At 34.9% G+C, this 15682-nt stretch overlaps 1 protein-coding gene across 1 annotated transcript; it reads left to right on the top strand.

The window, feature by feature from the left end:
- The first annotated feature begins 14229 nt into the window (after nt 1–14229).
- LOC119538019 (olfactory receptor 1013-like) lies at nt 14230–15165 on the top strand. Its single transcript, XM_037840710.1, has one exon. It carries the CDS (start codon nt 14230–14232, stop codon nt 15163–15165), a length of 936 nt encoding a protein of 311 aa, XP_037696638.1.
- Nucleotides 15166–15682: the final 517 nt, after the last annotated feature.

The following is a 15682-nucleotide window of genomic DNA, read 5'->3' as shown; positions in this document are numbered from 1 at the left end:
CTATTCTGTAATCCCAATCTACCTACAGGTAAACTATATTCTAGATCCTAACTCTATGCATTTGCTTATTATAATGAGTTCAAAACAGTGGGGTCATGCAATACTTGTCCTTTTGTGTCCATCTTATTTCACTCAACGTAATGCCTTCAGGGTTCATCCATGTTGTCACATGCATCAGGACTTCAAACCTTTTTATGGCTGAGTAATATTCCATTAAATGTATTTACCACACTTGGTTTATCCATTCATTGATGGACATTTGTGTTCCTTCCATCTTTTTGCAATTGTGAATAATGTCTTTATGAACATCGGTGGGAAAATATCTGAGTCCCTCCTTTCAGGGCTGTTTGGGACAGTTAGCTGAAGAACAACATACATGGGAAATGTTTTATGTTATCAGATTCATCCTTATCTAAGAAGAAAATCTTTGCTTTGCCTTCATTTAACTAAAAAGCTAAGTGATAGGATTTTCACAAAATAAGGGAATATATTTTGCCTCAAAGAAGTGTCCAAGGGCCTACCTTTACAAACAAGATGACTGTGCAATGTTTGGAAAATGTCTTTCTATGACTTTCATCCTTGAAAGAAAAAATTGTAGTGCCCAGGGTCTTCCAGATACAGGGGGAATGGTGAACTATATGAAATAATCTTTTCTTTCTGTTGAACATTTAAGTCAAGTAATTTTAGCATTGTGTCCTATATAAGGAAATATAATTCAGTTATTAGTAAACTCAACCAAGTTATTGTAATACTGTGAAGGCGTTACTTATTTCCTTACTAAATGATAAAATAAAACTAAAATGTCACTTATATCTTTTTTAAAAATAATCCATGGAAGAGAGAAAAAAAAGAAAAAAAAATAACTTAACTTAGTAGCAGCTGTATTTGGGTAGTGCTTTTTCCTTCTAATTCCTCTCTTAATTTCTGTATTGTTCAAATTTTCCATAATAAATATGATTTTAAAAATGCACCTAAAATACTATCTGGGAATTCCCTTTGGATATCCACTCAGTTATCTTTATCCTTTTCATGCATGGAAGCCCTTTTTTTATTTATTTTTAATCAAGCTTGAGATTTGAGAAGACTGCTTAATCTATTTATTTTTCATTACCAGTTAGCATTACTGTTGATATTACCACTGTCTTTCCCATGTATAGACTTCAAATATTTAATGTACTATTGCTGGTATAAAAGATGCATTCACCACTCCCTCCCCCTATTTTGACTCACTCTCCTCATTTCCAAACTGGTCCTTGTGTCATGGATTTTGCTCCTGATGATGTACATCTAACAGCCTGCAGGAAGTTCTGGGTCTGTAGACCCTCTGGTGTGGGAGGATCTGCAGAAGAGGAACTTGGATATACACATAGGGTGAAATAATGGAAGGGAATTAGAGAACTATTACAATGACAATTTTAGCATAATTTTGCTTTTGTGAAAATTGGATGCAGTGAACACTTTGGCATATATGTAAGTAGTTGTGTAAGCAGCCTGAGATCATAAGGCCCATTGGTAATAGTGACTTCTGTACAGATAACATCAAGACAACAGAGGGACATACTTGAATGATCACTGGACATGAAGTCACAGGAACAGAGTTTTAGACTTCACTTTGTCATTACTTGTGATCCCCAGATGTCACCTTCACATTGCTTCTCTAGGAAGGCCTACTTTTCCTCATTTATAAAACAGAGCTATAACCCTTTGTCAACAATGAAATAGCTAATTATTAAAGTTAAAATCATATGCAACTATTCTGACATTATTATTAATAGAAATAAAAATAAGCAGAGACATTTAGTCTCTACACTTAAGACATTTTCAGTCAAATGGTGCATGGCTAATGTATAAATGGATACATTTTAATGGCCATAAGAAGCAAACACAAGGTTTTATAGAGACTCAAGGGAAGGAAGATTCACACTGGGTGAGGGTGGTCAATGGTTTCATGGAGAAAGTAGTTCTGGAGATTGGTCATGAAAGTAGGATTTGTACATCTGGCAACGGTGGGTGGGACACAAGGAGGGGAGAAGAGCAAGGGTATAATGACATGATAAAGAAGGGATCTAATTTAGCTGGGACATAGGAATCATGAAGTAAAATTGTGGAGGATGTGAATGGAAAATTACATCATGTTCTAATAAGTCTCAGGAGCTGGGACTCTTTTTTTCTGTTGGAAGGGGCCAAACAAGACTATTGTAATCTGTAGAGTTGCTCAATTGGAGAGGAGGATTTGTGTAGGGTTCTCAGGATTGAAGACTGACTGAAAGTGTGGGGACTTTTAGGAACTAGTGCAATAGCCTAGGATGGGAATGATGGTGATGATAAAACCACATTTACAATGAGAATTTATTAAGTTCTTACTATATTTTAGGCACATTATATGCCTTATCTCATATAATTCTCCCCTGAAGGATCTATTATTTAACCTTCTTTTACATCTGAGGGATCTGAAACTCAAAAGAGTTTTAAGTATCTTGCCCAAGGTCAAGAACTGTCATTCAAACATAGGCATACCCTCCTGCAAAAGCCAAGTTTTCAACATAAAAATTATCTGAAATACAACCTTTCTGACAGCTTTCAATTTTTATTAATTTATAAATTTATACATAAATTTTATTAATTTATGTAATCTTTTGGGTTTTGAGGAATTTTGCTGACTGGATTTTTTTGTTTTTTGTTTTTTGCTTTGTTTTGTTTTATAGGGTGAGGGATCAAACCTTAAGAAGATAGAAGAGCAACCAATGAATAATCAGTGCTGGAAAGCAGCCCTCCTGCCCTACAACAGTTTACACAGGCTTTGCCCATCCCCAAGGCCAGCTCATTCCTCTTTGCGGCTTGACCTGGGACAGAGCCTAAGAGCTAACTTTCAGAGCTGAGCAACAATAATTACCCAGGAAGTTTTCCTGATTAAAACTATCTTGATTAGTTAATTCCTCTGAAAATTGTTTAGGGCCAAGGGAAATAATTTCTTTCAAGTTTGGTAATAACCCATCTCTGAGCACCCAATCGATTTTAATAATGCCCAAGACATCTTGTTGGAAAGGGGATCTGTAACAGCTATTACTCCTTGGAGCCTCAGTCTTATACTGGCAAGAAGAGCTAGCATTTTTCTCTGATGGTTTCTCTGAAGACTAAACTGCTGGTTGATCAGGCTCCAAACTCATGCATCCTTTTTGTGAGTTATAGAAATGTCAAAACTGAAAACTGCCTTACAGGTGATCCAGGTTGTCTTTTCTTTGGCAGCTGAGGGAACTAAGAACTAATGTGGGCAAGGAATCTGTTCAAGATCACAGAGCTGATTAGAAGTGCATGCAGGTTTAGAACCTGACCCTCCTGATATTTAAGGCAATTAGTGTCTTCCATATAAAACAAAACAAAATAAAATAAAATAAAATAAAATAAAATAAATAAAATAAAATAAAATAAAATTGGAAGAAAAGAAAGGTCAAATAACTATCACATTAGAATGTTAAACATTTTATGTTTAACCTCTGATGTTTCCCAAAGGACCTTCCATTTAACATGAAGAAAAAAATTAAAAAATGCATTCTTAGGCAAATTTATATATCTGTGCTAGGGCAGTAAAAGAGATTACTTTAAAGGGGTTGATACTTCTTTATACTTTGTTATAAAGCCAATGAGGGAAAAGGAATAGCTTTGACCACTCAGGAAAATAATGACTCTTGCTTTTTATCCCCTCTACTTTGTTACTTTTTTTCTAATTGGCTTTAAAAAATGTTCCCTGGACCTTTTCAGGGTAGATATTTTGATTGATATAGACTGTTGAATGGATATAACTAGGCAAGTTAATATATAATAACATGCTATATTTCATTTCTTATATGTGTAAACTATGTGTATAAATTTATATATATATATATATATATATATATATATATATATATATATATGACATGATAGAGCACATAAATGATAGGGCAAATATTATATTAGCTGAGGCCAATGACCCCTGCTAAGGAGGGAGGACCTGAAATTACTGATCTAAAATAATTGGATATTTAAGTGCTAGGGTTTAAGATAAAGACACTTTGAAGGATATATTATAAAAAAATATTTAGAGCAGCAGAGTCTGGCTCATGGAAGGTGCTTGCTTGCTGAACATATGTATAGATACACTAAACATGTGGCATTGCTTTACACACCAAAAGATGACAAAAGTTCTCCAAGAAAGAGGAGTCTCCCTACCTATCTAAAATTGAATATGCTTTTTGGCTGCCCACAAGTGGCTAAGAAATTATATAAAAAGGCAAAACTTTAAATTATATCATTCATAACAAAATATCATTGATCATGTTTACTAAATTTACAAACACTGGCAGAACAAGTTTTTATTATTTTATGCTTTTATTACATAGGTAATACATGAATGTACATATAGTATAAATGTTTTTTGAAAAAGGAAAACACTAAAGTTCATAGAGGAAAATGATGAAATTCCTTTTCAGACTTCCACTCCACCTCCAGATCCCTTCTTCAAATTCAACTCTCTTCCCATCAAATTATCACTTTCAATAGATTTTTAAATTTCCATTTTCCTGCAAGAAATATTGTATAATATCTTGCTTGCAGTTATAACCTTTAACCACTTCCTTGAGGGTAGGGCCTACAATTTGATTTGGTTTTGATTTTTTTCTTTCTTTAATCATTTGCCATGCCTGTTGGGTGGTAGATATATTTGATTTTTAAATGAATGACCAAAATGATGCTACTTTAGTTGGGCTAGGCTATGTTATATTTCAAGTTCTTGGAAAGCTTCATCCTTCCTATTAAGTGATGACTCTGAGATTCAGTTTCTTTCTATCTTTTGATCCCATAGCCTCCAATACATGGCTACCATCATTTGTCAGAAGAGGAATAGAAAGTATGGCTGATTGTACATTGTATTTTATGGCCAGTAAAGAAATAGTGCACATCATTTTTGTCCATATCCCATTGGCCAGAATGTAGTCATGTGGAGCCAGCTTAACCACAAAGGAGGTTGGGAAATGTAGACTTCCTGCATGTCCAGATAGAGAACAACAGCTTGGGGAACATCTAACCTGTGTATACCATTCACTATAGGCATCAGTAAAGGCAGGGATATATATATATACTTTAAATTTTAAATAAATTTTAAAGCATTGTCCCACAATGTTTGGATAGATTGATGCTCTTTCATAGTTATATGTCACAAACACTCTGATCTGAAATTCTTTGATGTGAAGTCCTGTCATCTTTCATTTAGGAGGGCATTCTGACAATGTTTACAATGAACTATCAGTGTATCTTTACTCATTTCCTCCCCTTGGCAATGTTGGCATACTACTGAAACCTACTTTCCCTGGTCCTCAGACACGTGTATGTTTCATGGTATACTGCAGGGCAAACATGCAAGAGAGAAAATGACTTCTGAAGAGAATGAAACAGCTGTGTTTTCACTTGTCAAGCTGCCTCTCCAGCTTCCTGCCCTGGAAAAAGAAGCTATTTTATAATTTGGAATTGTAGAAAGGGAGTTAGCCACTCACAGATACAAAGGGTTTTTATTATTCAATGAAAACTGGTATTAGGGAAATGTCCATTAACACTAATATAGCAACAAAGGTAACCATATCAGCATTTTCTAGTATATTATAATAAAGCATATGACTGGAACAGATCTTGAAAAATAAAACAAAAGAATCATGATATTTTCAATATATATAGGTATGTATTTATTTCAACTACATGGCAATTCACAGAACTTAATAAAAATTAAGTATCAAAGGGGAATATGACATTTCTAACATGGCTCATTCACAGAGGGTGTCATTTTCACAAAATACAGTTTCTCAAGGGTTTCTTTTAATTTGTATATACTTAATTCTCTTTTGCAGCAGCAAGTATAATCCATATTGGTTTTACTTTATTCAATTACTAAATGGCTAAAAGTCAGATCTTCAGTGCTCAGTATTCTTCTGCAATTTGAACATTTATCTACCATGACTTTTCCAGACTCTGAAATTCTGCATATTTTTCAAAATTGACAATTTCATCCATCATCAGTTTTCACTGTATTTTCATTATGTTTGCATTGTATTGGTAGAGGATAGCATGTACATACAACTGAATATTATTCAGCCCTTAAAAGGAATGGCATTCTGAGACATGCTATGGCATGGCTGAACTTTGAAAACATTATGCTAAGTGCAAAATGATAGACACAAGAGGACAAATTTTGAGTGCTTGCATTCTCTATTATATCTAGAATAAACACATTGATAAAGACAGAAAGTAAATCAGGGGTTAGCTGGGGTTGGGAGGAGGGGAGAAGGGGACGTTATTGCTTAATGGTTACAGAATTTGTTTGAGGTGATGTAAAAAGTTTTGGTAATGGATGGTGACAAAGTAGCACAGTATTGTAAATCTTCCAATATACCTCTCCATCCTCACATCTCTTATATTCTTCTCAGAACACCAACAGGTAGAAATTCATGCAAAATTAGGTAGCAATTTCATAGTACCGACAAAGCAGCAGTTGCAATTTCTGAAAGTTTAGTACCTTCCTTCCCCTAGAAAAAATATATATCAAAAGCACTTCAGTGTTCAATATAGGAAAATAAAAACAACAACAATATTAATATTGATTCTTAACCTATATATTGCTTAGTATTAGTTCTAAACTCTTTAAATGTGTTAATTTATTTATCAGTTTATTATTCAGGGAATGTTTAAACACAGTTGTGGGGCATTTTCTCCTTTTTTTTTTGAAAACAACTTCATTTTTACAGAAATGTCATCTCCATGTATTTCCATTTTTTTCATTGTCCCTTTTACAGAATGTTTCTCACTATTCTAGACAGCTTTCATCTTTGCATATTTGATGGTTGAATGAGATGGTATACACAAAATGCTCAGCCCTGTGCCTAGTATTTGTAAGTACTTAGAATTGTAGCCATCGATCTTTTAAGACTTGAGAGTGGGCACTGAAATGGAGGGAATTCTGTGTTCTCCATATTAGGCACAGTGCTTTGTGCAGGGTGCACTGGGTTTGGAGGGCAAAATAGATCCAAGAGAATTTCTGAAAAAATGAAACAAAATTTGACAAGACTTGCTGTTTTCATGCAAAGAGTCCATTGGGGTAAGCAAGCTTGGATATGGTATCTGCCTGCAAAGCAAGTCTGTATTATAATCATTCATTATTCCAGCAAATACTTGTTTCATATTTCCAGGTCTTTACATTTATGGTTTCCTTTGCTAGAAATGTTGCTAGTACCACAATTATTTTAACAGAGAACATTTAATTATAAAGAATTGCTTATTAGGTATTGAATAATTTAAAAGTCCAAAAGGAAAAACTATGGTGTAACAGAGGTAGCAAATTCAGGAAGCAGTTATCACACATAGAGCTGGGCCCCGGAGAGAAAATGCTGATATTATTAAATCTGCAAAGTCAAAACTTGGATCTCAGAGAAGGGTGTGCTGCTCAGCTTCTGCTGGTGTTTCTGAGTTCAAAAGATTTTCCCAATGAGCCTGGGACCCAGTGGACAAGGAGAGGATGACAGACAGCTGGAGCTGGTATCTTTGAAGAGGTACAAAAAGGCTCATTCCACAACTGTTGGGAAAACCAAACACTGTACTATTACTGGAACAAAAGTGCTACATCCTGGGTGAAAAAAAAAAACATTTCTAGGTTGTAGGAACAGGAGGCAAAAACAGGAAGGAGTAATCTTCTGCCTTCTTCCAGCTCTTCAGCCCCTCTTTGAACCCCTTGTGGATAGAACCTAACAGAAGGCCAGTTGCCAGAGGAGGGATGTGGTTGGCAGAGTCCCAGACAAAGCATCCAAGCAGAGGCAATAGCTTCATAACTGGCACACCCTGTAATCAACTTTTAAACTTTTACCAAGTTTCAAGACAAATTCATATATCCTTCTCCATGGAAAAAAACTTTGTTGGGTACATATATGACTTCCTTATTGCCCCTAATAATATCTACCACTCATTCCTTTTTCCTATTTTTGTAACATAAATATAAATCTATTATATTTATTGTACTTATTTGATTATCAATAATTGTTTCTTCAATAGGCAATTCTTTCTTTGAGGGCAGGGCCCATTTATCCTTTATTCTCACTGCCTGGCCTGTATGTGATTTGTTGATATGCAGGATGTTGCTGTAGTTAAGAGAATATGTTTTGGAGTTGGGAAGATCTGGGTTTGAATATTGTCTATCCCTGCAAGTCACTGGTTGTGTGAACTAGCACAATTTATATAAAACCATTTCTAGTCCTCAGAATATCAATGGTAAAATAATTCCTGTGGCTTTTTCAAAGTAAATACATCCATCTTATCTCTGATGATTATATGCCTCCTCTTAGCAGTAACTCCTTGGGAATTCCTTATTCTCCTTGATATCCAGAAACCCAACTTTGTGGTAGCATATTTTACTGTCATCTGCAGCATGTACAGAACAGTCACACAGAGATTTTTAAGACAGCTGAGGTTCTCATTAATGCATTTACCTGGGAATGGGGAAAGAATATCCCCTGAGCCCTTTCAAGGTATACACTTAGAGCATGTGGTTCTCAAAGTGTGGTCTACAGACCTTTTGTGGTCCCTGAACCCTTTCAGGAGTCCACAAAGTCAAAATAATTTTCATAATACTCCAAGACATTATTGACATTGGGTTTATGTTTCACATTGCATTTAATCTTTAAGAAAATACTATTTGTTGAATGCTAACGTATTATCAAACAAGAGAGTCAAAATGATCTGAAAAGGCTACTTAAATATTCTTTCATTTTCCAACTGCATATACTTGAATCAAAACAAGATGTCTCAGCAAATTGAATGCAGAAGCATATATGAAAATCCTTCTGTGCCCTGTTAAGCCAGGCAGTTGAAAAAATTGCCAAAATGTGAATCAATGCCAATCAGCTCATTTTATACTTTTAAGGAAAACATAGTTTTTAAACAAAAATATATTATTTATTACATATAGTGGATTTATTATTGCTTTTTAAAATGAATAAATAAGTATTGACATTTTATCAATTTTAATTTCTGATGTAGAAAATATCATTAAATATAACTTCCATAAACAAAATCTCTTTGGAGTCCTCAATATATGTAAGAATGTAAAGGGGTGCTGAATACAAAAGATAGGAGAACACAGGTTTAGTTGACAGTTGAGTAGTTGTATATAATTAATGCACCCTACATTCTCATCTACCTGAGCTTTTGGACTCTTTCCTTTACAGTAGGTAGGGATAGTCTCACATCTCAATGCTGACTATAGGCTTCTGTTGCTTTTACTCCATGGTACATCCACTTTTGGTCAATACCCTTAGAATCCATTCCTAGGCATCCTCCCAGACCCTGCTTATGACAATTAGCAATATCCCACCTCTCTGCAGGTGTACACAGCATGTCTTTCCAGAGCAGTCCTTGTATCCCATCAACATTATATTTGGATATAAATCTCCTTTGGGCTTAGAAGTAAAGAGGTCTATTGTAGATAGAAAATGAAAAGGTACTGCTGTCCCTTGCAATCAAGTCAACTGCCATAGATGACATCATGGAAAGATTTGTTCTTTTTTCTTTTTTCTGGGAAAACTATTTCTGTGAGAGAGGGGAAAAGGGTCTACTTTCACAGGCACAGAAAATTCAGGGATATTTGATTCAAAGTTTTCATCACCATCTCCTATACATGTTACTTCCCAAATATCCTTTTGATTCTTCTCTCACCAAACTCATTTTTATCCAACTAGTCCAAGTGACATCTGCTCTCACTTGGGTTTCTACAGATCATCTAAACTGCCAACTCTACATTCACACTTCTATTTTTCATATTGTAAAGAGAATTTTTGTTTGTGTGGTTGGTTGGTTTTGAGCACACCATTCATCCAATTATAATGTTTTGATGGCTCTACATTGTACTTAGGCTATACTCCAAAATCTTTACCATTTATTATTTTTGTTTTGCCAAACTTTTGGTGTTTTTCCTTGATATTTGTGTAAACCCTTTCTATATGGTACCTCATTTAATCGAGACAACAACATTATGAAGACAACAGATTTATCCCATTTCATAGGTAAAGAAACTGGGTGCTTGGTGAGTTGAAATACATTTCTCTTATTCATGCTGCTGGTTAATTGTAGACCTGGAATTCAAATTAGACAACTTCTGTCCTGCCCTTGCCTCTTAACCCTTATTAAATTAACCAAAGTCCTTATATTGCCTCTTATTTTTATCTCCTTCAACATCTTACTTAATGCTGGGCACATAGGAAATGTTTGAAAAATACCTCATGTTTTCAATGAATGAGTGCACTCATGGACTGAAGTGTAGATAGTATTTGTAGAAACTGTATAACTTTGTGCTAATCAATACATTCACTGTCTCTTAATTTCATCATTTGTAAACTGTGACAATTTATTCAAGTGATAGCAAACATGTCTCAAGACTGAAGTTCTATGGTCTTTGCCTTTTCATTATTATTATCATAATCATTATGAACTACAAATAATTCTTGTGCATCTGCTATGTGCAGACTATGCTGTTAGGTTATTAGTGTCTATCATTTTTTTTAAATATAAATGCATAAATTACACACAAACAGGCTTTTTAGAGTTAATTTGATGAATTATATTCCTGATGAATGCTCTCTCTCTACTTCATTCCAGAAAGATAAGTGAGCATTATAATTGGTCACTTGACACCAGAACAGCCCTTGAAGTTCCTCTTTACATTTAGCAGCATATCCCAAAGGTATGCTCAAACTTATATGTTCTCCCAGGATTGTTAGCAATGGAAAAAGGATGCTTGGAGTGAGTAGAAGGCACATTCTACTCTAAGGTAAGTTGGGAAATTCTGGAATTTCAGGTGAAATTGAAATGAAGTGACTATGCATATTCATGAGAGGAAGCATTGCATTTAATTTTCCAGAGGGAAAAGTACAGTAAATCTCAATATGGACGAAAGACAAAAAATGTTACTTAATGTAATCAAACCATAGTGGATTTCTTCCTTTTGAGAAACAATAAGATTTTCTTTGCTGTAATATTTGATAAAGAGTTCAAAATGTTCTCTCTTTGGACCTAACTTTCTTGGTCAGTGAAACAGGGAATTAGATGTGACTTCATGGATTTTTTCATTCTGATAAACTTTCTGTTGCTGTCACCCACTGTTGTCTTTGCTCTTATCTTGCAAGGACCATATTATTCCCTTGAGTAGGTTAATGTGTAGAAAAATGAATTGGGTCAAACTTTCATGACATTAAAATGTTTCTTCATCTACATTAGGCAATGCATGGGACAGGAGCTCCTTAAAAGAGGAATAGAAATTAAATGTCACTTTGGGATTATACTGAACAGTTATAATTAATATGTAATTAAAAGAGAATCACCATTAAAGCACTGAATGGAATGTCACAGACAGCAGGTGTTTTAAGCCCTGAACATTCAGAAATCACACTGAGATCAGCTCCTTTCTGTGTGACCACTGCCAGAGGCAGCTGCTTTTCAGGAAACCTCCTGGTGAAGAAAGATATCTGATAGATGGGAAGTAGAAATGTTTTTTTTTTTTATTGTGGAAAGAGCTTTCCAGTACCCCTTGAATACAACAAAGCATGCAAGAAACTTTAAAAGGAAAAAACTATCCCTTTAGTCTCTACAGATTTAAAAAAAATGAAAAAAATGTATGAAAACACTATTAAATGAATATGGATGAAATTTCACTCTTTCTCATTATAAGGAATTTCTGGAGAAATGATTTCCAAAGTTAGTATCAAGAAAGACAATATGTTACTCAACATTTTGGTTGATTATTTTTCATAGGGGCACTCCTAATTGTATACATCGGTGGTGGGAAATTTCAGATAATTTGGGGCCCACTCATAGCTGTGGATAGGTCTTGTTGTGTGACAGGTTTCATCGCAATTTCCATTTTATGTCTTGCTCTTATATTTCCTGTTTGCATAGTCTTAATATATGCTATTTGCCTATCTTTTATGTCTCACAGTAGCCACCATAAACCTGTTTTTATTTGTAAGAGTCATGATACATGTATTCATATGTGTATATATTCAAACATATTAACTTTTTATTTTAATAGCAGTTGAGGAAAAAAGAGATATTAGGAAAGAACTTTCTCTTGCAATTTTCAGTCCCAATTTTGTCTTTGCAAATGAGCTCAGCAATTGTTCTGCCTGAGAAAACATGAATGTCTAGGAATTATAGATAGGTACAATTGCAAATACTTGGAAGTTAATGCAAATATATCTGAGGGAGGAATTTCTGGGATGAAGTTATGAATTTATACAGAATGCAAAATCCAATTTTGAACTTTCAGTTTTTCAAAGTGCTTTCCACATCCATGATCTCACTGGAAATCAGAAAGTCCTAATAACTAAAAAAGGCAAGTGATTGAATAGAGTTCTGGGGTGGGGGGGATTTATTTGTTTAAGTGTGGCAGTGGCCAAGTAGATCAGAGCCCAGGTCTCCTGACTTTGGACCTTCAGCTGCTTCCAGGAATACAGTTTGCTTAAAATAAAGTTAACACTGAATAGCCCTAAAATATGAAGGGAACTGAAGTGCCACTTATTCCAATCCTCTTTCAGGTATTATGAAGAACTTTTACTTTAGCATTATAATCATAAAATCTTGTTTTAAAATAAAAAATAGAGATTCTTGCCATTCTAGTAAAATGATATGTTCTTATCAAATAGGAGCAGTTTCAAGAGAGCATTCTTTATTTTTCTAGCTCAATTTTGAGGTCCATTGTCTGGCATAATGGCCACTCTCTAGTTTAATAGATTTTTAAGCCATGCATCTATAGCAAAAATTTTCACTTCTTTGATTGTGGCCAGTTGTAGAAGGGGCCCTCTGGGTTGTCACATAGACAAGCAGAGATGGTATTTCCCCCATTACTGGGAGAACACCAAGAAAAGAGGATTTTCAGTGTTTCAACATTAGCCAAAGCCATTTATTGAGGCAGTGTGTGTTTTTACATTACTTCTATAGAATATTCAACCACTAATGTGAACACAAATATCCACCGGTTAATATTTACTGCTTCTCCCCAGGCATGATCTCAAATTTAAAATTATATAAAGGAATCTAGTCTTTTTTACAATAATTTCACATTTTCTACTCCATTCCAAACTTTGTCCTTGGGTATGGGGGAAAAAGTTGAATTAAATATTGTTATTGCCTTCAAACATATTAAAATCTAGTGACCTTCCAGATTATTCCAAAACACAGTTAGTAGAATAAATTTTGCATTTCCATGCAAATCTCTGGGAGAAAAAGGGAAGCGATATCAGGGCATCCTATTAAATTCTCTTTCTTATATCATTTACATGGTCCCCTAAGTCCATGCAGAAGAGAAGGTAAACAACTCACACTCCTGCTGAAATTAGGACAAATTTGATAAAAATAAAAATAGTGACACATTGTGTAGTGGACATCATAATTGAGATCTTAAGACAGCAGCACAGAATTGGTTCCCCCATTATCCAAAAAAGGGGTATCACACAATTCAACAAGAATAGGCACACCAGGAGCCATTCAGGTGTGTCATTTGGGATTTTTAATTTTCTAAAATGGCAAATGATGTTCAGATGGGATTGCTGATATCTTTTTATTTCTTTTTAATTTTTATTGGGATTTTTCAAAGATCCAAAGTATACAATCAGTTGTCCCTGGTAACCTCATAGAGCTGTGCATCCATAACCACAATTAACTTTGTTAAATTTTTAGAACCTTTTCATTACCCCAGACAAGGAATAAAGTGACAGATGAAAAAAGAAAAAAAAAAAAGAAAAGGAAACTTGAGTCCTCCCATTTCCCTAACCAACCCCCCTCAATTGTTGACTCATAGTGTTGGTATAGTACATTTGTTACTGTTTATGAAAGAACATTTAAATGCTACCAACTGTAGTATGTAGTTTGCAATAGTTATATATTTCTTCCCTATATGCCCCTCTATTATTAACTTATAGTTGTATTGTCATACATTTGTTCTGGTTCATGAAAGAGATTTCTAATATTTGTACAGTTAATCATGGACATGGCCCACCAAAGGATTCATTTTTATACATTCCCATCTTTTGACCTCCAACTTTCCTTCTGGTTTCATATCTGATTCTGAGCTCCCATTTCCACCTGATTCACGGGGTTGCTGATATCTTAAGTCATGACATCCTTGTTGGTTTTTCCCCAGAAAAGGACCTGAGAAATAAAAAATCAATGGAAGAGAAAAATTTGACCAATGTGAAGGAGTTCATTCTTTTAGGGTTCACAGCTGACTTGCAGTTACAGAGAATACTCTTTTTGATCTTCTTCATAATTTATACCTTCAGTCTCTTGGGGAACATCACCTTGATTTCTCTGATCTCTGCTGATTCTCGACTCCGCACACCTATGTATTTCTTCATTGGGAATCTATCATTCCTGGATCTCTGGTATTCTTCTGTCTATGCCCCCAAAATCCTGATAATCTGCATCTCTGAAGACAAAAGCATCTCCTTTGCTGGCTGCTTGGCTCAGTTCTTCTTTTCTGCTGGGCTGGCCTATAGTGAGTGTTACTTGTTGGCTGCCATGGCCTATGACCGCTATGTGGCCATTGCTAACCCCCTGTTTTATTCCCAGGCAATGTCCCCAAGATTATGTGCCAGTCTTGTTGCAGCTTCATACTTTGGTGGCTTTCTTAACTCAACTATCATCACCAGCAAAACATTTACACTGAGCTTCTGTGGCAACAATGTCATTGATGATTTCTTCTGTGATCTGCCCCCACTTGTGAAGCTGGCATGTGATGTGCAGGAGAGCTACCAGGCTGTGCTCTATTTCATACTGGCCTCCAATGTCATCACTCCCAGCATACTTATTCTTGCCTCCTATCTCTTCATCATTGCTGCCATTTTGAATATCCGCTCTATTCAAGGTCGTCTAAAGGCTTTTTCCACTTGTGGCTCTCATCTGACAGCTGTCACCTTGTACTATGGTTCAATTCTCTTCATTTACTCCAGACCAAGCACTAGCTATGCCTTGGAAAGGGATAAAGTGGTGTCCGTATTCTATACTGTGGTGATTCCAATGTTGAACCCTTTGATCTATAGCTTAAGAAATAAAGATGTGAAAGATGCTGTGAGGAAAATTTTGGATAGAGGCAAGATATCTTAAGTGAAAACACTTTGTGAATAAGTTTTACAAATTATCTCTATGTCATTGTAATGATCTGTAACTTTCACAATAAATAAAACAAGGAAGCAGTAAATCATTGTATAATGTGGAAAAACCTGTTTGCTTTGTATTTTAAGCTGTTTACTAATGTATTTGAATGTGTTTTAAAAATTTTGTAGGATAAATAGGGCTTGTCTTTTGGAAAAACTGCTGTCTGTTTGCTTGGTACATAGTCTATAAAACTGCCCATATTTTGAGATGATTTCAAGAAAATCTAATTTGTAATTTTTTCACTTATCAGTTCATAAAGTGCCTGTATGTCTAGTTTCAATACATAAATGTGAAAATGGGAATAATACCACTGGTTATGGAATGATTTTTAGGATTAAATGTTTTAAATGACCTGCTTTGAGTCATGTCATTTATAGGAAAGAATTAAGGAACGTAAAATGAGAAATTCTGATTCCAAATGTACTACATGAGTTGTTGGGAAAGAATATGAGTTACAAAGTTGTGA

Source organism: Choloepus didactylus, chromosome 6 (assembly GCF_015220235.1).
Source record: "Choloepus didactylus isolate mChoDid1 chromosome 6, mChoDid1.pri, whole genome shotgun sequence".
In the NCBI taxonomy this organism is placed as follows: domain Eukaryota; kingdom Metazoa; phylum Chordata; class Mammalia; order Pilosa; family Megalonychidae; genus Choloepus; species Choloepus didactylus.
The sequence above is the reverse complement of the archived record's forward strand: the minus strand, read 5'-3'. Positions and strand labels throughout refer to the sequence as shown.

Coding starts and splice junctions, on each gene's coding strand:
- LOC119538019 (XM_037840710.1), top strand. CDS start 14,230: ATGGAAGAGAAAAATTTGACCAATGTGAAGGAGTTCATTCTTTTAGGG.